Here is a 23,446-nt window from a genome sequence, read left to right as displayed (position 1 = left end):
AATAGCTATATGAAGCTGATTTTAACTTAAAGGTTAAAATGTTATTCTTACAACAAGGGTATTTTTCAGTAACATTCAGGTTGGAGCAAGTTGTCAAGTGTTTTCAAATTTGCAATTTTATACAATATATTCATTTTAGCATTAATGTTTTTTTATATTTGTGTATTAAATGCTTTGTGCTTAGTAATTGTTTTCAGTTTAAAGCATGCTATTCAAAAACAGGTTCTCATTGCAACAGTTTTGCTCATATAATTTAAACCATAACATCAGCATATAATCACAAATGTGGGTCAAAGTGGGTTAAATTAACTGTATATTTACCTGCAACAATGATGGAAATGCTCTATAGCAAGACTTTGAGGCATGTATAAATATAATAAGACCACTAAGAAATAGTCACAGGGGTGAAAAGTGTGACAATAGCCCCCTATATTCTACACAAACACTGTGTTCAGCCATCTCTGATTATATAATAATTATCTAAATTGTTAAATGACAAATGTATATTTGCTTGATGTGCAGACTGATATAATACAGTGTATGTAGTCATATGCAAGCACTATCGTGACATGAGGTTGGGTGAACGACACATAACATACATGTATCAGAAAACAGCGGATGCACACCATATATCAGTTCAGTGCATACGCACCCATAACATAGATGTATGTTCACATTACAACACAGATGTGCATAGAGAACATACAGTATAGCTGTGCATGTTGTTAGGCAAAACAGAAGTGGGTCAGTTTTAAGGGTCAGAGTTCATGCTCTGGTGAATATCTAGAAAATAAAAGTGAATAAAATCACTGAACCACAACTGGTGGAAGTGTCAGGGTTGATTTTAGTAAGGGGTTGGATGGATGCAGAAGAGTAGTTGCCCTTCTATCCTTTCTCCATGGCAGAAAACGTCGCCGATTCATACATTAAAGAGCTGTTCTGTTTCTCGTGTAACGAAAGTACAGTAGTGAGACTATATTCTGTGTGTGAGAATCAACAGGCTTCAGGCTCTGAAACATGAATCAATGTCACGACCGACAAAAGGCTGAGCCACTCCCGCGCCCGCCGCGGCGCCGCGCTGCGCGATCCCCGGCGCGTCCGGAGGTGATAGTAACGAAATTAGAGAATGTGTTGAAGGTGTGAGAAAAAGTGACAGGTGAAGTGGTATCCTATTTACAGGGGGATTCCTTGCTCTTGTGCAAAACAACCCAGACACAATATAAGGGCGTTGAACGTGCCAATAAAAAAGCACTGCTAGCCTATATGAACACCACACACTGGCTTTTGGGGAACATGGCAGTTTTATCATACATATGGATTGCAGGTTCTACAATGTTTGCAATGTGATATATGTAAAGCGTGTGATGCATATCCAGACCACTAAATTATGCCATTCAGACACAGCTTCTATGCAGTTTAACTCAGCAATGCAACCTCAAAGTGTATGTACGGATGGATGCACCTAATGAGTGAAATAAACTCATTGACATCCATTGTAACAAAAGCATAAATAAAACTACCTGTTTTGAAAAAGGGCTCCGTATCTGCATCGTTCGGTCCTTCCTCAGCCGCCTCGGCAGAATTCATCATTGCAGAATATGTCTCCACGGATGATGATTATGATGATGGTCAGATTGTACACCTACAGATCTTTGTAATCTATGTGTGAAGATCACTAGAGCGCGTGGCCGTCTCCATTGGTGAACGCTTGTAGTAGTGAATGATGATGATGATGATGATGCCGGAGGTTTTGCGCTCAGCGATACTGTATCCAGCGCTCCGCCGGGCGCTATTGTTTGAAGCCTACCCGCCTCTGCAAGACAACTGCTGGGGGAACCCCGATAGAGAGAGTCGTAAAACCGCGCGTGCAATGTCAATGCAGGTCTTGTAAAATCCCTTATTCATTTGTTCCTCCTCCACCCGTAGTATATTCCTCCATTCGTTCGATGTCTCGCACAACCCAGCAGTGGATATAATGGCAGCGCTCCCCTACACTGACCGAGCGAACCGCAATTTGCCTCCCACGATGAGCTCCCACTATTACAGATGAAACAATGCAGCTAATGCAACGATCGATCTATTATAATATTTATATAGCCATACAATCGTTCGCACGATGGAGGTTCTTTATTGTGCTGCTGCAGCCTGCCCGGAGAACTGGACCAATCTGTCCTCCTGATGCGCTCAAGCGCTTCCTAATAATGGGGTGTGTGTATTTTCAAGAGGCCGGAGAACCCCTACCATCACCACACGGTCCTGTTTAAGGGATGCTTACTAATTAGAATCAATGAATCGCGGTCTGTTAAGGTGCTTTTATCATTGAAACTTCCTTTTAATTAAAACTTATTTGCAGTTATTAAAATCGTCATTTCTTTACAACTAATATTATTTAAAATATAATATTTATTCGTATATTAGTAAATATGTCAAATTACATTTAAAAATAGATTTATAATTAAGCTATTATCTGTATAATTATATAGTATCATTTTGCTTGTATACTATACTATATTTTGCGTAAGAGGGAAGAATATTTTTTATTATAATTTAATAATAATTAATGTCGAATTTTGTTGCATTTCAGGGGAAAAAACATTTAAAAAAAGCTTTAAGTCGCGAACGAAAATGGTTGAAAAGAAACCAAAACTTCATGGTCTGGAATACATATGAGTGGAGCGGAGCCACAGATGTCCCCTCTCAGCTTAAAGCGAGAGCGTTCTGTAATCACGCTCCAGCTCGAACTCCAGGCCAGGTTTTCCATTTCCCACTCTCTGCTGGCTGCTGAGAGAAACCCAAGCGAAGAAACGCACGTAGCCTACGCGCTCTAACTTTTAAAAAACCCAAAAGTGGCGAAACCTCACAACTTCGCTTAAAGTTCGCAATCACAACGCTTCCAAATAACGAAAAAAATAATCTTTCTAGCACCATGCTCCACTTACATGCTGCAAACAAACCTGAAACAAACACCAAACCGCCCGAGTGATGTCAGCGGTCCTAGAACTACAGTCAGCCAATCAAATCAGGGGACCGGAACTAACCTGCCTATGGTAAAATATTTATAATTTAATTTAATTATTTTATTTTATTGTATTTTATTTTATTATTAATGATTGCATGTAATGCATTAGAACTTATAATTATTAGATTATCAGTATGGTTGTCTAAGCATAATTGTAACAATATTGTTTTGTTTGGTGAGAATTTGCCATCAGCACTAGGCTACTGTCAATCACCACACCCCCTATGAATGAGAATGTTTATTTAGAAATGAAAAGTATGCTTGAACGTGGGCACAATTGTGTTGTTTCTGGAAGTTAAATAGCCCTGTCGACTCTAACCAGGAAATTTAGTCCTTCCGGTGATTCAGATTTTGCACATGGTAAATTCAGCATCTGCGAAAACAAATGATTGTATACTTAATGATTGTATTACCACATCATGACTTGCAGATTTGTAAGCTAACATTACAAAGATTAATTATTCTAGTGCATAACTTAAATTCAATGACTGATAAATGTTTTCAGAGAGAGAGAGAGAGAGAGAGAGAGAGAGAGAGAGAGAGAGAGAGAGAGAGAGAGAGAGAGAGAGAGAGAGAGAGAGAGAGAGGCTAGATAAACTATGGTGAAATGCTGCCCTCTTGAGTAAATGTGGTGTCATAGAGGCCTCAGCTTCTTCGAATGATACAAAAATAGTTTTTCATTCAGTCTAAAACACCCATTGAATTCAACAAACCATGTAGTGTTTTAATAGAAAGACGTCACATGTACAAATTTGCTACTTATTTAGATAAACCTGATTGTTAATTGTTTATTTTTGTTGTAGGTCTTAACTTCCATACACCAAAGCAGGTGATCATCCTTCTGGAAGGATGCCATCAAATCCTGGCTGAAGAACATCACTGAATGAGTGGGCAGCACTGTGAGGATCAAACCGAACAGCTCACATCACTTTATGTAGATTTATTTAACCTGCTGAGATGGCAGAATACAAATCTATAAAACTCATCAAACATTCATAAGGAGGGATTTAAATTCTTGAGGTATTAGAGGCCAGGTATTAGATTTTGTATTAAAGTCCAGGGTAAACCTCTGCCACCAGTTCTGATTTTGTGGATCTCAAACCTGAAAATTTTACTGCTGTGCATGCACATATTCTTGACTCTGAATTGCAGCTACATAAAATGGAATGAATACAACTACAGATTTTATGGCTTAAAATTGTATTTAAATTTGGAAAGAAAAAATTATTTAAAAATAATAATAATTCAGGTCATCTGCTTCATTCGATGACTTTTGTATTTATAAAGACATTAAAAACAGCATGACTCATGCTTACTGAACGTCGATGAGCTCACCTGTGTGCACTGATGTACGTTTGCCATTTGAGATGTTCTTTGACCTGTTCATCTGACTAGCAGAAGTGGGCAGAGAGGTTCTGACTCACTATTTTTGTCCACATAAATCAATTGATGATTGGTTTTGGTCACTTTTCCCTTTTTCATCACAGGAAGGCATATAATGGCATGATGAGGTGTCTGATTTCATCAGTAGTTGTAAGTGTCTTTGGGATGAGCATTTAATGGGATAACGAGAGCAAGAGAACAGACTGAAACCTCATCTACCCATTTCCCAGGAGCCAATAAACACTCCAGTCGAAAATAGCGCTCAGGATTTTCAGCTTCCTTGATCTGACTCAAGACTGAATGTAATGTAGGGTATTCAGCACTTTGCTCTGACGTGGTCAGCAGTGTCAGATTAACAAATACAGGCCACCACTTATTGTGACTGATTTAATTTCACTAGAATCAAACAAAACTACTTGAGCACTGATCAGGCATAACATTATGTTCTAATGTTGTGTTGTTCCCCCTTTTGCTGCCAAAACATCCCTGACCCTCTGAGGTATGGATTCCACAGGACCCCTGAAGGTGTGCTGTGGTATCTGGCACCAAGATGTTAGGAGCAGTTCATTTAAGTCCTGAAAGTTGCGAGGTGAGGCCTCTATGGATCAGACTTGTTTGTTCATTACACAGATGCTCGATTAGATTGAAATTTGGAGGCCAATTCATTTCCCTCAAACTTGCTGTTGTGCTCTTTAAACCATTCTTGACCCATTTTTGCTTTGTGGCAGGGCGCATTTTCCTGCTGAAAGAGGCCACAGCCACCAGGGAATACCATTTCCATGAAAGGATGTACATGTTCTGCAACAACCAACAATGCTTGGTGGAGGAGGTACGTGTTAAAGTAACATAGACATGGATGGCAGGGCCCAAGGTTTCTCAGCAGAACATTGCCAAAAGCATCACACTGCCTCTGCCTCTCAGCTTGCCTTCTTCCCATTGTGCATCCTGGTGCCATGTGTTCCCCAGGTAAGCGAGGGACATGCACCCGGCCATCAATGTGATGTAAAATAAAACATGATTCATGAGACCAGGCCACCTTCTTTCGTTGCTTCGTGGTCCAGTTCTGATGCTCCCGTGCCCACTGTTGGTGCTTTTGGCAGTGGACAAGGGTCAGCATGGGCACCCTGGTCTGCGGCAGCCTCATATGTAACAAACTGCGATAAACGGTGTATTCTGACACCTTTCTATCAGAGCCATCAACTTCTTAAACAATTTGAGCTAGCTTGTATGTTTGATCGGACCACATGGGCCTTCGCTCCCCATGTGTATCAATGAGCCTTGGCTGCCCATGACCCTGTTGCCATTTCATCACCGGTCAGTGGTCATAATGTTATGCCTGATCGGTGTATATTTAGCCTTCTATTGACAAAGAAAATCATTACACATACATACATGCATACACAGGCGACACATAATTACGTACAAAGCAGACATTTAAAAAAAAGTAAGTTCATTCGCCTCTAGCACTGACACGCGGGAATATCATTTTACAAAACCGCGAAGTATCAATACTGATTATACTACAATTCCATCTCCATAGAAACACCTTTTGGCGTCTGAACTGAAGTCTTAATGGGCGTTAGCCAAGTCTGAGGAAATGAGTGGCTAGTGTTCATATGACTGACATATTATGAGACCAATAGATGAAAGGTTTGCAAAACTTTTACCGTAACCCACCAATGAAATTTAGAGATTAAAACGAACTGTTTTTCTATTGGACTACGGCACGCGGCTTCCGTTTTGAACGCAACGATTCCATAGTGGTGATTTGTAACAGGGGCTGTTTGTTTTGCTTTTCATCCCGTAGTTTTTTATTAGTACAGTTTGATTTATCATTTGGTTTATACGTTTTTGAAGCTAAGTCACGCAATAAATACAAGAAGCAATGGTAAAAAATATGTTGCTTCGTAGGTAAGTTAAACTTGGTGAATTATGAAGATTTAATCGAATATAACGTTACGTTAACTTACATCATGGCAAGACAGGGAGTATCAAGACCAAAGGTAGGTTGTAAACTATTATATATGTTTTCTTTATTATATTATATATATGATATAAGCTATTATGAAATGTTTTGTTTTAACGCTCAATTAAAATGATGTTTTGCAGGTGGTCTCATCAGGCAGACTGTCGGGCTCCGGACGGGGACAAATACACAAAAAACAGTAACAAAACGGATAACAGAAATTCTGTCCATACTGCATGCATTTTAGATGCTATTTGTAACACAGATTTAACAAACATAAATGCTCTCTGGTAGTGTTCCTGGGAGATGTGTGCCTCCTCTTGAACCAGCATATTCTCTTTATTCTACAGACTCTGAAGATCAGGTAAAGCCACATACATGTAGTAGTATATAAAGAGTCAGTTTTATGATTTTTAAACTTGCAACATTCTTTCACGTTCAAAATTGCTTCCAGGTGACAACAATACACAAGGGTCTGGACCGATGTGCTGCTTTACTCAATGGAATACTTCAAGCTGATCAAGCAGGTATTGTATTGACAAAATAAGTAAATACTATATTTTTCCGTGTTCAGCAATAGTGAGATTATTAATCTTGACACAACAGATTCAAAGCCCAAACGAAAGGGAACAAAAACCTGCACCTTCAAATCCAAACCCAAGAATTTATCAAGAAAAATCGAGACTGACAAGAAAAAGCATGGCAAGAAAACAAACACGGCATTACATCTGAAAAAAGGGGCAGGTAATGTACTCATATTTAGTGTTTTCATGTTAGACATACTTGTGGAATATCAGATTTTTATAAAATCTGGTTTCCACCATGGAATAAAAAAATAATAATTTAGAGAAAAAGTCAAGTTTATATCTAAACTCAGAATTACAATACAAAAGTCAGAATTGCGAGTTTATATCAAATTATTCTTTTATATATACTTTTTTCATTTTCATCCTTTGTTGTAAAGCCCTTAGTAGGATATGTGTTAATGTCACAGCAGGTGATTCTTTTCACAACAGGTGAATGTCCATTTACAGAACCACAAAATACTGGTTTGCATTCACAACCTGTTTTATTTTTCTTACTGTAGCTGCAGTGCAGAAGACGATTCCATCCGCCAGTTTTCACCTGTGTTCAGCTGGGCAGCCGTGTTGTTGTACTGATCAGAACCCTGGGGTCAGATGGACACAAGGATCACAGGACCAAACTTCAGCACTGACCCGTGTAACGCAAGCAGAACATGCCCAGCAAATCTCCTTCTCTCAGCGTGCTGCTAGCTGTAATCTGCCGACTTCTGGTAAACATACACACTCCCTAACGAGTCATATAACAACTGTTACTTTTAAACAATATATATTAAAAGGATAGTTCACCCAAAAATGGAAATTTGTCATTAATTACTCGCCCTCATGTCATTCCAAACCCATAAGCCTTTCGTTCATCTTCGGAACACAAATGAAGATATTTTTGATGAAATCTGAGATATTTCAGTCCCTCCGTTGACAGCCTATGCAACTTCAACTTTTATAATAGCAGTACAATGTGACTAACCAGAATAATCAAGGTTTTTCGTATATTTTTTTATTGCTACGTGGCAAACAAGTTACCAGTAGGTTCAGTAGATTCTCAGAAAACAAATGAGACCCAGCATTCATGATATGCACGCTCTTAAGGCTGTGCAATTGGGCAATTAGTTGAATTAGTTGAAAGGGCTGTGTTCAAAAAAATAGCAGTGTGGCATTCAATCACGGAGGTCATCAATTTTGTGAAGAAACAGGTGTGAATCAGGTGGCCCCTATTTAAGGATGAAGCCAACACTTGTTGAACATGCATTTGAAAGCTGAGGAAAATGGGTCGTTCAAGGCATTGTTCAGAAGAACAGCGTACTTTGATTAAAAAGTTGATTAGAGAGGGGAAAACCTATAAAGAGGTGCAAAAAATGATAGGCTGTTCAGCTAAAATGATCTCCAATGCCTTAAAATGGAGAGCAAAACCAGAGAGACGTGGAAGAAAACGGAAGACAACCATCAAAATGGATAGAAGAATAACCAGAATGGCAAAGGCTCAGCCAATGATCACCTCCAGGATGATCAAAGACAGTCTGGAGTTACCTGTAAGTACTGTGACAGTTAGAAGACGTCTGTGTGAAGCTAATCTATTTTCAAGAATCCCCCGCAAAGTCCCTCTGTTAAAAAAAAGGCATGTGCAGAAGAGGTTACAATTTGCCAAAGAACACATCAACTGGCCTAAAGAGAAATGGAGAAATTTTGTGGACTGATGAGAGTAAAATTGTTCTTTTTGGGTCCAAGGGCCACAGGCAGTTTGTGAGATGACCCCCAAGCTCTGAATTCAAGCCACAGTACACAGTGAAGACAGTGAAGCATGGAGGTGCAAGCATCATGATATGGGCATGTTTCTCCTACTATGGTGTTGGGCCTATTTATCGCATACCAGGGATCATGGATCAGTTTGCATATGTTAAAATACTTGAAGAGGTCATGTTGCCCTATGCTGAAGAGGACATGCCCTTGAAACGGTTGTTTCAACAAGACAATGACCCAAAACACACTAGTAAACGGGCAAAGTCTTGGTTCCAAACCAACAAAATTAATGTTATGGAGTGGCCAGCCCAATCTCCAGACCTTAATCCAATTGAGAACTTGTGGGGTGATATCAAAAATGCTGTTTCTGAAGCAAAACCAAGAAATGTGAATGAATTGTGGAATGTTGTTAAAGAATCATGGAGTGGAATAACAGCTGAGAGGTGCCACAAGTTGGTTGACTCCATGCCACACAGATGTCAAGCAGTTTTAAAAAACTGTGGTCATACAACTAAATATTAGTTTAGTGATTCACAGGATTGCGAAATCCCAGAAAAAAAAAATGTTTGTACAAAATAGTTTTGAGTTTGTACAGTCAAAGGTAGACACTGCTATTTTTTTGAACACACCCCTTTCAACTAATTGCCCAATTGCACAGCCTTAAGAGCGTGCATATCATGAATGCTGGGTCGTGTTTGTTTTCTGACAATCTACTGAACCTACTGGTAACTTGTTTGCCACGTAGCAATAAAAAATATACTAAAAACCTTGATTATTCTGGTTAGTCACATTGTACTGCTATTATTTTGAACAAGACTGTATATTTTGTTGACTTGTGTACTTACATTATCCTAAACATTTCTAACAATGTTTAATTCCAGAGAAATAAGCAGTTTCAGACAGGATACAGACCGTGTCCATGACGTGACCGTCGCCTATCAGTGACATCATACTTGCGTTACATTTCCGGTATTATTTTTTAGAAACCATGGAAACACCACAGTTGCTATAATATATTATGTATTTTATTAAACAGGTGAGCAACTGATACATAAAGAAAAATAATCATTGTTATATAGCTCAATATTTTTTGTTTTATTATTTAAATCAAATTTTCTTAATTTACTGCATGTTTTACCATGACTTATATCGATCTAGTTTACTCTCATAATAGCCGCAGAGCTAACGTAACGCACAGAGTAGCATTATAATATAACTTTCAACACACTCAAATGTATCTAATATGATGAAACAGTGCTGCATTACTCCACATACGCATGATTGGAAGAAGCGGATGCGGTCGTCTGACTCTGCAGTATAATAAAAACTCCACTGCTCTCGAGCCATGTGTCGCGCTTGTCTCTCATTATCAATGCAACGTTAATAAATCTTTAATACATTAGCTCTTCCATGAATATAATATAATTCTTGCTGAATCTCAAACGTGCTGCGTAACATGAGAATGAACCTCACTGGTTCTTGCTGAATCTCAAACGTGCTGCGTAACATGAGAATGAACCTCACTGGTTCTTGCTGAATCTCAAACATGCTGCGTAACGTGAGAATGAACCTCATTGGTTCTTGCTGAATCTCAAATGTGCTGCGTAACATGAGAATGAACCTTATTGGTTCTCGCTGAATCTCAAACATGCTGCATAACATGAGAATGAACCTCACTGGTTCTTGTTGAATCTCAAACATGCTGCGTAACATGAGAATGAACCTCATTGGTTCTTGCGGAAACTTAATGTGCTGTATAACATGAGAATAAACCTCATGGGTTCTTGCACATCAAGCAAACATGCTTAAGCATCTGTTTACCACAACTGATATGTCAGTTGATGAATGTTTATGTGTAAATAAAAGCCTAAATTAAATCTGTTTATCATATAAAATTTGGACTAAACCGCTCAATTTATATGGTTTATTTTTATAATCTCTTTATGAACTTTTTGAAGCTTCAAAGTGGTAGTTGCGTAGCTCTCAGTGGAGGGACATAAATCGTTCCAATTCCGAAAGATGAACGAAAGTCTTAGGCTGGGCTTCACATGGCCTGTGTTAACAGAGTGTAAAAAAAAATCTCAAAAAATTTGCATATTTCATCCGACCAATAAATGAAAAGTGTTTTTAATACAAAAAAAGTCAACCTTCAAATAATTATGTTCAGTTATGCACTCAATACTTGGTCGGGAATCCTTTTGCAGAAATGACTGCTTCAATGCGGCGTGGCATGGAGGCGATCAGCCTGTGGCACTGCTGAGGTGTTATGGAGGCCCAGGATGCTTTGATAGCGGCCTTCAGCTCATCCAGAGTGTTGGATCTTGCGTCTCTCAACTTTCTCTTCACAATATCCCACAGATTCTCTATGGGGTTCAGGTCAGGAGAGTTGGCAGGCCAATTGAGCACAGTAATACCATGGTCAGTAAACCATTTACCAGTGGTTTTGGCACTGTGAGCAGGTGCCAGGTCGTGCTGGAAAACCAAATCTTCATCTCCATAAAGCTTTTCAGCAGATGGAAGCATGAAGTGCTCCAAAATCTCCTGATAGCTAGCTGCATTGACCCCGTCCTTGATAAAACACAGTGGACCAACACCAGCAGCTGACGTGGCACCCCAGACCATCACTGACTGTGGGTACTTGACACTGGACTTCAGGCATTTTGGCATTTCCTTCTCCCCAGTCTTCCTCCAGACTCTGGCACATTGATTTCCGAATGGCATGCAAAATTTGAACAACAGTTCAGTGCCGCTTCTCTGTAGCCCAGGTCAGGCGCTTCTGCCGCTGTTTCTGAGTTTCTGCGGCACAAACTTCCCGCACCCCACAAACTTCCCACTGAGGTGCCTTAATACAGCACTCTGGGAACAGCCTATTCGTTCAGAAATTTCTTTCTGTGTCTTACCCTCTCGCTTGAGGGTGTCAATGATGGCCTTCTGGACAGGGGCAGGTCGGCAGTCTTACCCATGATTGCGGTTTTGAGTAATGAACCAGGCTGGGAGTTTTTAAAAGCCTCAGGAATCTTTTGCAGGTGTTTAGAGTTAATTAGTTGATTCAGATGATTAGGTTAATAGCTCGTTTAGAGAACCTTTTCATGATATGCTAATTGCTTTAGATAGGAATTTGGGGTTTTCATGAGCTGTATACCAAAATCATCAGTATTAAAACAATAAAAGACCTGAAATATTTCAGTTGGTGTGCAATGAATCTAAAATATATGAAAGTTAAATATTTGTCATTACATTATGGAAAATAATGAACTTTATCACAATATGCTAATTTTTTGAGAAGGACCTGTACATATTTGTTTAGAACAGAGGGGAACACAGTCGCATTCTCAGCAGATATATGCTGTCCATTATAAATCAAAGCATGAGATCAGACAGGGGTTGGAGGAGAACACCGGAAAAGTGACATAATGGACCATATTCGTCTGTATTTGCAGTTCAGCTGCGTGCTACAAACTCTGCCTGTGTGAAAGCACAACGGGTTCGCTCTGTTCCCGCTCTCCATACGCACTGCTTCTGCACTTCCACCGCACTGCTAGTGTGTGCAGTGTGAAACTGCCGTTACGGTTTTGGAACAACGTGAGGATGAGTAAATAATGACAGAATTTAAAATTGAGTGAATTATCTTTTTAATAAATGAAATATCTAAAATAGTAGTTCTATGGGTTCCATAAAGGCCTGCTCAAATGATGATCATTTATAGGAATGTTACTTCAATCAGTGTTACTATTGTTCTTGAGTGATATCTAAATCTAATCTACTAAGTGATATCACCTCCAAATGTTTTCTCCCTTTTTTGCAGGTCCGGTTCACACATCAACTGTATTTAACTGTCGGCTGACAACATCCACTCCTGCATTGAGCCCTCAGAGACCTGGATCCGCTCACAGTGAACCTGTACATCTACTGCAATATAATATACTACTATGCAAACTAAAGTTCTGTCGATCAATTAAAAATTTATGAATCAATATATATATCTCAAAAGTTATGATAAAAGTTATATATATGTTATCGATGATAGAATCACCCAAATTAAGATAGTTCATCAACATTAAATTGGCAGTCAACAAGTAAAGGCATGAAAAGACAAAAGTGGAAGTCAGTCTGTTTGTTTTATTATTATAACTGAACATAAGCTTATCACTTTAACACATTTGCATAGTCAATGTAAATGATTAAATTGTTGTTCTGTGTGCTATGCATGTGTCAGACTTACAAAAGATTTGATTAGTGTTTTTAAAAAAAAGTATCTTATGCTTTCCAAGACTGCATTTATTTAATTAAAAATACAGTAAAAACTGTAATATTTTGAAATACTATTTAAAGCAGCACTTGGCAACTTTTGCTCTTGGGGTCCCCCTACAGTTTGGAAAAAATAATGTCCTCAACTACTGTCGTAAACTCTGTCATCCTACAACAGGGGATGCCATCGCGCGTGCATTTGTTGACATGACAACCCTGATAGCCCTGAACTAGTGATGCGTGGGCCGTCTCATAACCCGCGGACCCCGTATGTCTATTTAATGGTTGCGGGTGCGGGGCGGGTTGTAAAAATATATACAGTGGTGCGGTGCGGGCCAAATAACTTCATAAAAGTGGCGCCGCGGGTTTGTGCAGCACTAACAGTTAACCTGAACACTGCAAGAGGAGTTCACATGCAGGTGTTCTTCTGGCGTCGCGTGTGAAATGTCTTCATCCCAGGTAACGTTACAGTCAGTGGCATATGTTTCAGCATGTCATATGAATATAATTTCATGGGTTTTATTTTTTTCAAATGCCAAATAATCACGATGCTCACGTTTACAAGCCAGCGTCATTGTAGTAGTCTATTGGTTACCATTTTACAGAATCTATATGATACTTCAATGTTTGAGTGGTAATCACCGTAACAAGCATGACAGCATCGGTCGGGCACGCCTCCTTCAGCTCACGCCAACGACCAAACGCTGGTCCAATGTTGATCCTCGTCCTGCCTTTAATCCCATCACTTTTTCGTTTCCTCTAATTGATTTCCTCCAACAAAACCTTTTCTTTCTTATTTGTCTGTGCTGCTTCGGACATGACTATATTATCCGACGAACAAAGTTGGGCTCGCACGTCCGAATTTAAGGAAGTGTGGGTGTTGGAGGAAGTGACGTATATGCCGTAAAGCAGTCGAATTTTGTAGTTCTTTTTGTTCTCGGGTTACTACCCGAAACCCGAAGTTTAAAAGTACGATTAAAAACGATACAGACCCCATCAGGCTATGGCAGACGTGTCATTTAACCTATTGTAAGTCGATTTATCATCACAAGAGTCTTAAAAAATATATTATGAAAAGTTACCTAGTGCTGTTTTAAATAACTTTTCTATTTGAAGGTATTTAGAAATGCAATTTATTCTGTGATGTCATTGCTGAATTTGAATCCAGTCTTCAGTGTTACATGATCCTTCAGAAATGATACAAGCAACACTTAAATAATAAAAAGATTAATAATAATTTCTTTAAAAAAAAAATTAAACAATATACAAATTTTGGGGCTGCTCAAGAAACATTTCTTATTGCCAATGTTGTTGCGTCTCTTCATATTTTTTGTAGAAACGAATATGGTTTTTTTTAGGATTCTCTGATGAATAGAAATTTCAGAAGAACAACATTTATTTGAAATAGATTTTTGTTGTAAAAAATATAAACGCCTTTACTTTCATGTCAACTTATTGACTCATGCATGGTTCATTGAAATAGTAGGATGATTCTTATTATTGAATATACATACTGGATGTGTTAAATTAAACAATGAATTGCACTAAATGAACACTTCTAATGGCTCTAAATAAGGAGCCATTGTTTTTCCTTTCTCTCTGTCTTGTATATTTCCTGGTCACTTTTACACTGACACTTTTAATCATTGGATCTGTTTCCCTACTTGTCTCATTGTCCTTGTTTTTTATGTTTCCCTGTTGTTAAGTGTACTTCAAAGTGTGTGCCGAGCAGTGGTGCCTCATCTGGGGAGTTTCATCAGTTGAGGGCCATGAGTGCCTCCATCCCCTCCTGCCCTCACGGTCCTGTAGACATGTCTGCCACTCCAAATCAGTGTAAAGCTTCTTCCTCCATGCCACCCACAGTCCAACAACAGTCTCCAGTTACTTTTCCCCCTGTCCAAAATGGATCCTGCACTCCAGCAGGGAACAGGCTACCTATAATCACCAGCTCTATCTGCAGTGTTTCTCAGGTTAAATTGACATCATCCACCGGGTCCTTGACCTGCCCCTCGGCAACACCGATGCTCAGCCAGACTCAGCCTGATCCAAATGGACCGGTACAGGAGGTCCGCTCTGAGGAGAGTGCGGAGGAAGGTAGTACTAGTACAGAGGATGAAGATGAAATCGATGGGATGGACAGTACACCTGTCAGAGACATCAGCTGTCAGACCAGCTATGAGAAATTACCAGTTATGAGTCACAAAGTCAAACCTACCACTCCAGAGAAAACCGCACAGAAAGTGATGACCACTAAATATCTGCTGGGAGAGCTGAAGACTTTAGTTGCTAATCAGGGTGAGAATATTTGTTTTATTTTCAAATGTATTTTCTTTTCCTCCCTTTGACTTTTCATCCATCTCAAAACCCCAAAAGTCAGCATGAAACATTGCAATAGTCTTTCCTATTGTGATGTATAGCAGAGTTAAACAACTTTAGGGTATTTTTTTTCCATGGGGAACTGATTGGATGATTGTGGTTTGCTATTTTTTTTTTTTGTGTGATATCATGTCATATGAAGCAGGTTGAAGTGGGAGGGGAAGTTATTTTAATTTAAGAAATGCATGAATAATGATGACAATAAAAATAACGATGTGCACGGATAAGTCATTTATAATAGATACTGCAATATTCCACAAAAGATAAGAATTGCACATTTTGATTCCATAGTGTCTTTAAAAGGGTTGTTCACTGAAAAATGAAAAGTTGTTTACCGGTACTTACCCTCATGTTGTTCCGAACATGTATAACATTCTACTGTGAAACTCAACCTAAAATTTATTTTGAAGAATGTTTTTGTTCATTCAATGAGCCTAAATGGACATCATTGACTTTTATTTTATAGACAAAAAAATGACCATACATTTCTTAAGTTTGATCTTTTCTCTCTCTATTTTGTTGTCAGTGTCTTATTACAGGCCTGTTGTCCAGTCATCTGGTAGTCATCATTTATAGAAGTTGATATCAAACTTGAAATTAATATCTCATTCACTTTCTTTAACAATAGACACCCAAGGATTGAGCTACTTAATATGCAGATTCTCAAAACTTTTTAAAGTAGATTTAAGTAGATTTGTACCCTCTCTGTGTGTCATTTTATTACAGACTGTGATGCTGTGCGCCTGATCACTGAGGTGGAGCAGAGTATCTCACTACTTCCTGTCATGGTGGGCAGCACCAACATCCAGGCTGAGATTGCGCTCGCTTTACAGCCGCTCAGGAGTGAGAATGTACAACTGCGAAGGTCAGCGACTCAAAGGGTGTATAGAATACTAAATCTATAAAACGACTGCAGACTAGAATACAACACAATTACAGTCAGGGTGTTGCAAGGATGTGTGGATTTGTATTAAGGCTATTAACTGATTAAAAACTGTAATTTAATGAATTCCATGATATACCAATTCATCAAATCAATCCCATATATCATTGTGTTAGGAAAAGCTCCCAAATCAAATCAAGTCAAGCCAATTAGGATGAGGTTTCTGGACCATACTCACTGTCATATATGGAAACCAAGTAAATGGCCAAAATTACAGTGGCCGGACATCTTCGTTAGCGTCAATATGAAAAAAAGCTCAAGGCATGCACATCTCTTTACGCATATAATTTTGTACTTTGCGGTCATGTCCGGGACATTGAATACTGATAATTGTTGAATGATTTTTGTGTATTATTAACCGAGTTACTGCCTAGTAAGCAGGAAAACAAAAACGCAGCTGTACAAGAAGTGGACTATTATCAAATCAAACAGCAGTGTACTCACTAATGGCGAACTGCATGTCTTGCGTCAGACAGTTAGAACTGTTTTTCATAATAAAACACTAGAACTACTACTACTAACATCTAGTCTGTGTTTATAGGTTTAAATACTATTTCATGCTGTAACTGTAGAACAAATACATTATTCCCTCTATGAACTGCCTTTGTTTACATCAAATGTTTTTTTTCTTTCTTAGGCCCAATCTGTCTAAATGGTTTCTGACATCTAAAGGCACAATACTTTTTTTAAATTGTATTATTCCTTGGATTTTGCCCATTTTCCTTTACTTGTTACCACAGGTTTTCTGCCACTATAATGTGCATGCAACTGCAGTGACATAACGGTGATGTTTACAACCAAATGGTCTTTAGCATACAAAAAGTGGCTTTAGAAGTCCACCAACCAGGCATAACATTATGACCACTGACAGGTGAAGTGAATAACACTGATTATCTCTTCATAATCTTCATAAGACACCTGCTAGTGGGTGGGATATATTAGGCAGCAAGTGAACATTTTGTCCTCAAAGTTGATGTGTTAGAAGCAGGAAAAATGGGCAAGTGGAAGGATTTGAGTGAGTTTGACAAGGGCCAAATTGTGATGGCTAATGACTGGGTCAGAGCATCTCCAAAACTGCAGCTCTTGTAGGATGTTTCCAGTCTCCAGTAGTCAGTATCTATCAAAAGTGGTCCAGGGAAGGAAGAGTGGTGAACCGGCGACAGGGCCATGGGTGGCCAAGGCTCATTGATGCACGTGGGGAGCGAAGGCTGGTCTGATCAAACAAGCTACTGTAGCTCAAATTGCTTGATTGGTTCTGATAGAATACACAGTACATCGCAGTTGTTGTGTATAGGGCTGCATAGCCGCAGACCAGCCAGAGTGCCCATGCTTAGCCCTTCCAAAAATCCTTCCGAAAATACATATACATATGTGTGTGTGTAATTAATATTATTATATATATTTTTTTGTGCCTGCCATGATTTCATTGATCATGCAGAATGTTAATTTTCTATCATTCTTATGTTCTATAAAAATCCCATTTAAATTGACAACCCTAATTTGTATTTATTTGTTTCCCAGGCGTTTGCGAATACTCAATCAGCAGTTATTGGAGAGAGAGAGAGCAGAACGGCGAGGCAGACCGGAGGCCTGCGACATGGAGGGTGAGTGGAGCCATGCTGTCTTTTCTCTTTTTAAAGGGCTTGACTTGAGAAAAAAATGCATCATATGGTAAAGCAAATGTGCAAATACATAAATACGTTTAGAATCTAGCCCTTTTAGTTTCTATCTAGCCGAGTGGGTACGTGAAACCTTTGTGTTCATTGGCATGGTTGTATTACAGTGGTTGCATTGCACTCTCTGAACTTCACTCTACAAACTCAGTTAAATGAGAGCCGTAGCGAGCTTGATGAGCTGAAACAGGAGAACATGAGATTACGGAAAGCCACGGAGGACAAAGAAAGTGAACTGAAGCAGCACAAAGAGTTGTGTGGGTTAGAGAACAGTCAACAAAGACAGGGTAAGGGTAGAGTTGTATTTTTTAACTTTAAATCATGTTTGTATTACATATTATAATAAATAATGTATCCTTCTGTTATGTTTTATAATCTCATGATCCTTTCTATATATATATAATCTTAAAATTAATATGGTAACATTTTACAATAAAGTTTCATTTGTTAACATTATTTAACATGAATTAACAATAAACAATACTTGTACAGCATTTATTAATCTTAATGTTAATTTCAACATTTGCTGATAGATTTATCTGTTAACATTGTCTTTACATTAACATTTAACTGTTGCATTAGTTAATGTACGGAGAACATGAACATCTTTTTATGAACTATCATTAACAAAAGTTAATAAATGCTCTAAAAATAAGTTTGTTAATGCACTGATGGCGATGCACTAATCTGTAAACTAATGTTAACAAATGAGACTTTATAGTAAGCTGTTATCATTGACTTTATAATCACTATATTGACATTACGTCACACATTCTAAGAAAAAACATGACTGCTGTTAAATTGATATAATAAGTGGTTTTCTTTTTTCTGTAAGTGATTGTCGTACTAATTTACCCATGCAGAGATGAATGAAGCATTAGCTGAAATGCAGAGCTACCAGAGTAAACTCAAAGAGTATGAGATTGAGAAGACTGTACTGACTCTGAGTCTCCAGCAGAGAGAGGCAGAGGTCAGCAGACTACAGGAAGTCATCAGGTAATTAACTAGTGGTTCTCATCTGTTGAGTTGTGTACTATGTGATAGTCATGGATGACAGTAAAAAAACAATGCAAATCATTTGTTTGTACTTAAGATGGTAAAATAAATTTAAAAGGAGGAGAAAATCTGTGCATCTTTTCAGTCAAACTATTTTGAAATGCATTCGTCTGTCACTTAAAGGTGCCCTAGAATGAAAAATTAAATGTACTTTGCCATAGTGAAATAATAAGAGTACATGGACATCACATACTGTGAGTCTCAAACACCGTTGCCTCTTACTTCTTATGTAAATCTCGTAAATCAAAAACACCACAGAAAAAGTAAAGAAAAATTTAACTATTTTTTTGTATGATACAGCAGCAAATAAGTATTTGAACACCTGTCTATCAGCTAGAATTCTGATCCTCAAATACCTGTTAGACTACCTTTAAAATGTCCACCTCCACTCCATTTATTATCCTAAATTAGATGCACTTGTTTGAGGTTGTTAGCTGCATAAAGACTCCTGTCCACCCCGCTCCAGAGGAGTCATGGAAGAAAGTCATGTGGTCTTTCTTTGGTCTCTAGATGAGACCAAAATAGAACTTTTTGGTCATAATGCCACTAAACGTGTTTGGAGTAAGAAGAATGATGAGTACCATCCCAAGAACACCATCCCTACTGTGAATCATGGGGGTGGTAGCATTGGGTGTTTTTCTGCACATGGGACAGGGCGACTGCATTGTATTAAGGAGCGGATGACCGGGGCCATGTATTGTGAGATTTTGGGGAACAACCTCCTTCCCTCAGTTAGAGCATTGAAGATGGGTTTGAGGCTGGGTCTTCCAACATGACACTGACCCGAAGCACACAGCTAGGATAACCAAGGAGTGGGTCTGTAAGAAGCATATCAAGGTTCTGGCGTGGCCTAGCCAGTCTCCAGACCTAAACCCAATAGAGAATATTTGGAGGGAGCTCAAACTCTGTGTTTCTAAGCGACAGGCCAGAAACCTGACTGATCTAGAGAAGATCTGTGTGGAGGAGTGGGCCAAAATCCCTCCTGCAGTGTGTGCAAACCTGGTGAAAAACTACAGGAAACGTTTGACCTCTGTAATTGCAAACAAAGGCTACTGTACCAAATATTAACATTGAATTTCTCAGGTGTTCAAATACTTATTTGCAGCTGTATCATACAAATAAATAGTTTAAAAAATAATACATTGTGATTTCTGGATTTTTATTTTATTTTAGATTACATCTCTAACTGTGGACATGCACCTACGATGACAATTTCAGACCTCTCCATGATTTCTAAGTGGGAGAACTTGCAAAATAGCAGAGTGTTCAAATACTTATTTTCCTCACTGTATAACATTTAAAAAAATATAACCCTGTTTTTTTTTTTACATTACTAATATTAATAATACAACTATAAAATAATTTGCAAGAAAACTAGAAAAACACTGCTTTTTGAAAACTGCATTTGTTTTACAGCTAAGACTTTATTAGATTTAAAAAATCTTTTATTTTAAATATTTGTAAAGTTTTTTTAGTAGTGATGGAAGGATTTAGATTTTTCGTGGCCAATTACATTTTTTTTAACAAACAAATGGACCAATTCTGATACTGATACTCGTCACATGAGCATGAGCAGTTGTTTTAAAAAAAAATTAAATTAGATATGGACGTTTTTATAAAAAAAATAAAAAATAAAAAGGCGCCTCACTACCGGTTAACTGACAATGGGTAAGTGGATGGAGGAGACGTGACGTGATGACTAACAGACAGCAGACAAATTGCAATCCACCTGTCACTCAAAGTGGCTATTCCCTTAATTATGCATAGCTTTAAGGCTTTATATAATTTAATCGAATGAGTTATAATAAAACCCCCCTCAAATAAAAACCCCCCTCACAGGTGTCATCACGTGCAAAATTAGCCAAAACCAATTTTTACCATGCTGTTTTTTTCTGCTGTAAAGTTGGGCATTTTAACATAGGGCTCAATGAGATGCTGCTCCCTTTTGGAGCCCTGCTCTAGCGGCCAGTCAATAAATTGCAGTTTAAGTCACTTCTGTGTTGGCTTCCAGAGAAACTGGGGGAGGCTGCCACTTGCTTGAGACAGACAGAATGAAAATGCAAATTTATTCTCTGTCATTAGGTGGCGCTTATGGAAGTGCAGCGATGATATAGTTTATACAGAGATAAGAGGAAAAGAAAATGCCATTAAAACTTTTCTGAAGAAGTCAGTTCCCTTCAGAGATACATTCATATAAAACCCAATTCAATATTTATATTATCTTTTGTGAACAGTGAGCTTGTTCCTGGTAGACTACAGTATTTTCTCTGCTGGTGTGTCTGTGTTCTCATTTGTTGCATCCGTACTCACTCAGTGTGTGCCTGTATTAATGTCCTGTTTACAGACTTCGTAATATTTCCACACAAATAACATTTTGGAAAATGATTGCAAAGCAGTTTGTTTACAAGTCCGGAATAGAGATCGGCCAAATTAAAACTAAAATCCGTCCAAATGGCTGGTGCCTGTGGACTAGTTAGTGCATCATATGTTTGACACCCCTGATCTATACCATAATGAAGTTATGTCTTCAAATGAAATCTTCAGAATCTAGAATGTAACCGATCATTGTAATGGTCATTGTAATCTCTCTCTTTTTTTTCATGCACACAGAAATCTGGAGAGAAGTCAAACAAAAGACACTGGCAAATATTCTCCTCAGCTGGACTTGTGTCAACCAAACTCTCAACTTACTAAGAGTGTTCTGGAATTGCATGAAAATGCACAGAGGGAGTCCACTGTGTCAGAAAAACTTTCAAACTCTGTAAAAACCTACCTTCAGACCCTGGAAGGCTTTGGACAGGCTTCTTCTCCCCACCCAGTTCACTGTAGGTCCCAGACATTACATCCAGTCTCCCCTGGTCAGATTAATGGTGGAAAAGAGAACTTTATGGCATCAGATGTTAAATTCTGCTCACCAACAGATAGGGATATACACAAACCAACCCTGGAAACAATAGCTGAGAACATTCCTCAGTTAGAAGAGCAGAAAAGAGCAATGTTTGCTCCTTTAAGAGAGACTCCAGCGGTGCAGCTTCCCTCAGGAGTCACTCATAGTGAACCACTAACTCAGAGTAATGAGCTGATAACAGCCAAGATTCAAAGGGAAAATGTGGATGCGCTTGTAGGCCTTAAATATATGAGCTGTGCTTTTGAAAAGATGGATATCTCAAACGGTCTCCACATTCAGAATGCAAAGAATGATGGCAGAGATTTGGTTCGAGGTCATCATGGTGTGGCCTTACAGTTAAATCAGAAAATGAAAGGCCTGGAGAATCAATCAGTGCAATCTCAGCATGCCCGAAGGATGGCTGTTCAGTCAGCATACTTTGGACGCCCTTCAGGGATAGAGAACACCTTTTCCTCTTGTGATATTAAATCTTTAGCTTCTGATTGGAGCATAAACTCCTGGTCCACGTTTAACACACAAGATGAGCAGAATTTTAGGGATGGACTTGCAGCACTAGATGCCAGCATAGAAAGTCTGCAGAAGACCCTGAGAGTTGATCTAAACAAATAATTTAGTGTTTCAATATGTGCTGAGTGTGTTTTTAATATGATTTATGTGATTAATGGATATTTTTACATTTCTCTTTTTTTTTAAATTAAATTATGTGAAACACTAAATGAATATTACATTTCTCATTGCATTTTTTCTTCAATTCTAAGAATACATGGCCCGGGTTCCCTACATCTCCTATAATAGGGAATCATCAGGTATTTAAATGGTTAGTTTACCCAAAAATGAAATTTATGACTCACCCTAATGTCGTTCCACACCTGTAAGACCTCCGTTCATCTTTACACATAGTTTAACATATTTAATATTTAGTCCAAGAGCTTTGCTGTTCCTTCATGAAAGTGTATGCACACTACGAAGTTATACGAGCCAGTAGGGTCTAGTGTGACATACAAATATTTAACCTAAGATTAACAAAGAAACAACTAAAGGTACATTTACTTGAGTGTATAGGTTGTTGTCTGTCTAAAAACTGGGGTGACTATCAGGGTATTTTAGTAACCACACACAGCAACCTATTCCGTTCATTTAAAGGGTTCGTTCACCCAAAATGAAAATTGTCATAATTTCCTCTCCCTCAAGTTGTTCCAAACCTGTATGAGTTTCTTTGTTCTGCTGAACACAAAAGAAGATATTTGGAAGAATATTTGTAATGAAGCAGGTAGAGCAACCATTGACTACCATAGTCTGGAAAAAATACTGTGATAGTCGATTGACAATTGTGATAGTCAAGCTCTCTCTGCTTGGTTACAGACATTCTTCCAAATATCTTCTATTGTGTTTAGCAGAACAAAGAAACTACAGGTTTGGAACAACTTGAGGGTGAGGAAATGATGACATAATTTTCAGTTTTGGGTGAACTATCCCTTAAATAAAGATTAATATGTCATTAATATGACTCATAGGCCTATAAAATTACATTTATATATCCTCTTATGAAAAAAAGA

General features: G+C 38.4%; 2 protein-coding genes and 1 long non-coding RNA gene across 4 annotated transcripts in view; 2 read left to right on the top strand and 1 right to left on the bottom strand.

The window, feature by feature from the left end:
• The window catches only part of kalrnb (kalirin RhoGEF kinase b), a 110,350-nt gene extending 108,104 nt beyond the window's left edge, over nucleotides 1–2,246 (bottom strand). Inside the window, exon 1 of the mRNA XM_067459070.1 lies at nucleotides 1,521–2,246. Within this exon, the coding sequence (XP_067315171.1) occupies nucleotides 1,521–1,590 (70 nt within the window). The 5' untranslated portion in view covers nucleotides 1,591–2,246. The remainder of the gene's footprint in view (nucleotides 1–1,520) is intronic.
• Nucleotides 1,748–5,223, top strand: LOC137093981 (uncharacterized). Its single transcript, XR_010908582.1, has 3 exons — nucleotides 1,748–1,882; nucleotides 3,823–4,991; nucleotides 5,131–5,223. It is a non-coding gene; the product is annotated as an uncharacterized lncRNA (long non-coding RNA).
• A 9-nt stretch (nucleotides 5,224–5,232) lies between these two features.
• On the top strand, nucleotides 5,233–22,604 carry ccdc14 (coiled-coil domain containing 14). Of its 2 annotated transcripts, none has more exons than XM_067459074.1 (13): nucleotides 5,233–6,405; nucleotides 6,512–6,567; nucleotides 6,663–6,732; nucleotides 6,823–6,895; nucleotides 6,975–7,112; nucleotides 7,456–7,662; nucleotides 12,492–12,586; nucleotides 14,641–15,229; nucleotides 16,037–16,175; nucleotides 17,775–17,857; nucleotides 18,037–18,213; nucleotides 18,841–18,922; nucleotides 21,593–22,604. In XM_067459074.1, exons 1-13 carry the CDS (start codon nucleotides 6,376–6,378, stop codon nucleotides 22,497–22,499), a joined length of 2,646 nt encoding a protein of 881 aa, XP_067315175.1. In that variant the 5' UTR covers nucleotides 5,233–6,375; the 3' UTR covers nucleotides 22,500–22,604. The 2 variants fall into 2 exon arrangements, with proteins under 2 accessions (XP_067315175.1, XP_067315174.1); XM_067459073.1 differs by having other exon boundaries at nucleotides 5,234–6,405; nucleotides 18,790–18,922.
• The last annotated feature ends 842 nt before the right edge of the window (nucleotides 22,605–23,446 follow it).

Source organism: Pseudorasbora parva, chromosome 12, assembly GCF_024679245.1.
Source record: "Pseudorasbora parva isolate DD20220531a chromosome 12, ASM2467924v1, whole genome shotgun sequence".
NCBI lineage: Eukaryota > Metazoa > Chordata > Actinopteri > Cypriniformes > Gobionidae > Pseudorasbora > Pseudorasbora parva.
The sequence above is the reverse complement of the archived record's forward strand: the minus strand, read 5'-3'. Positions and strand labels throughout refer to the sequence as shown.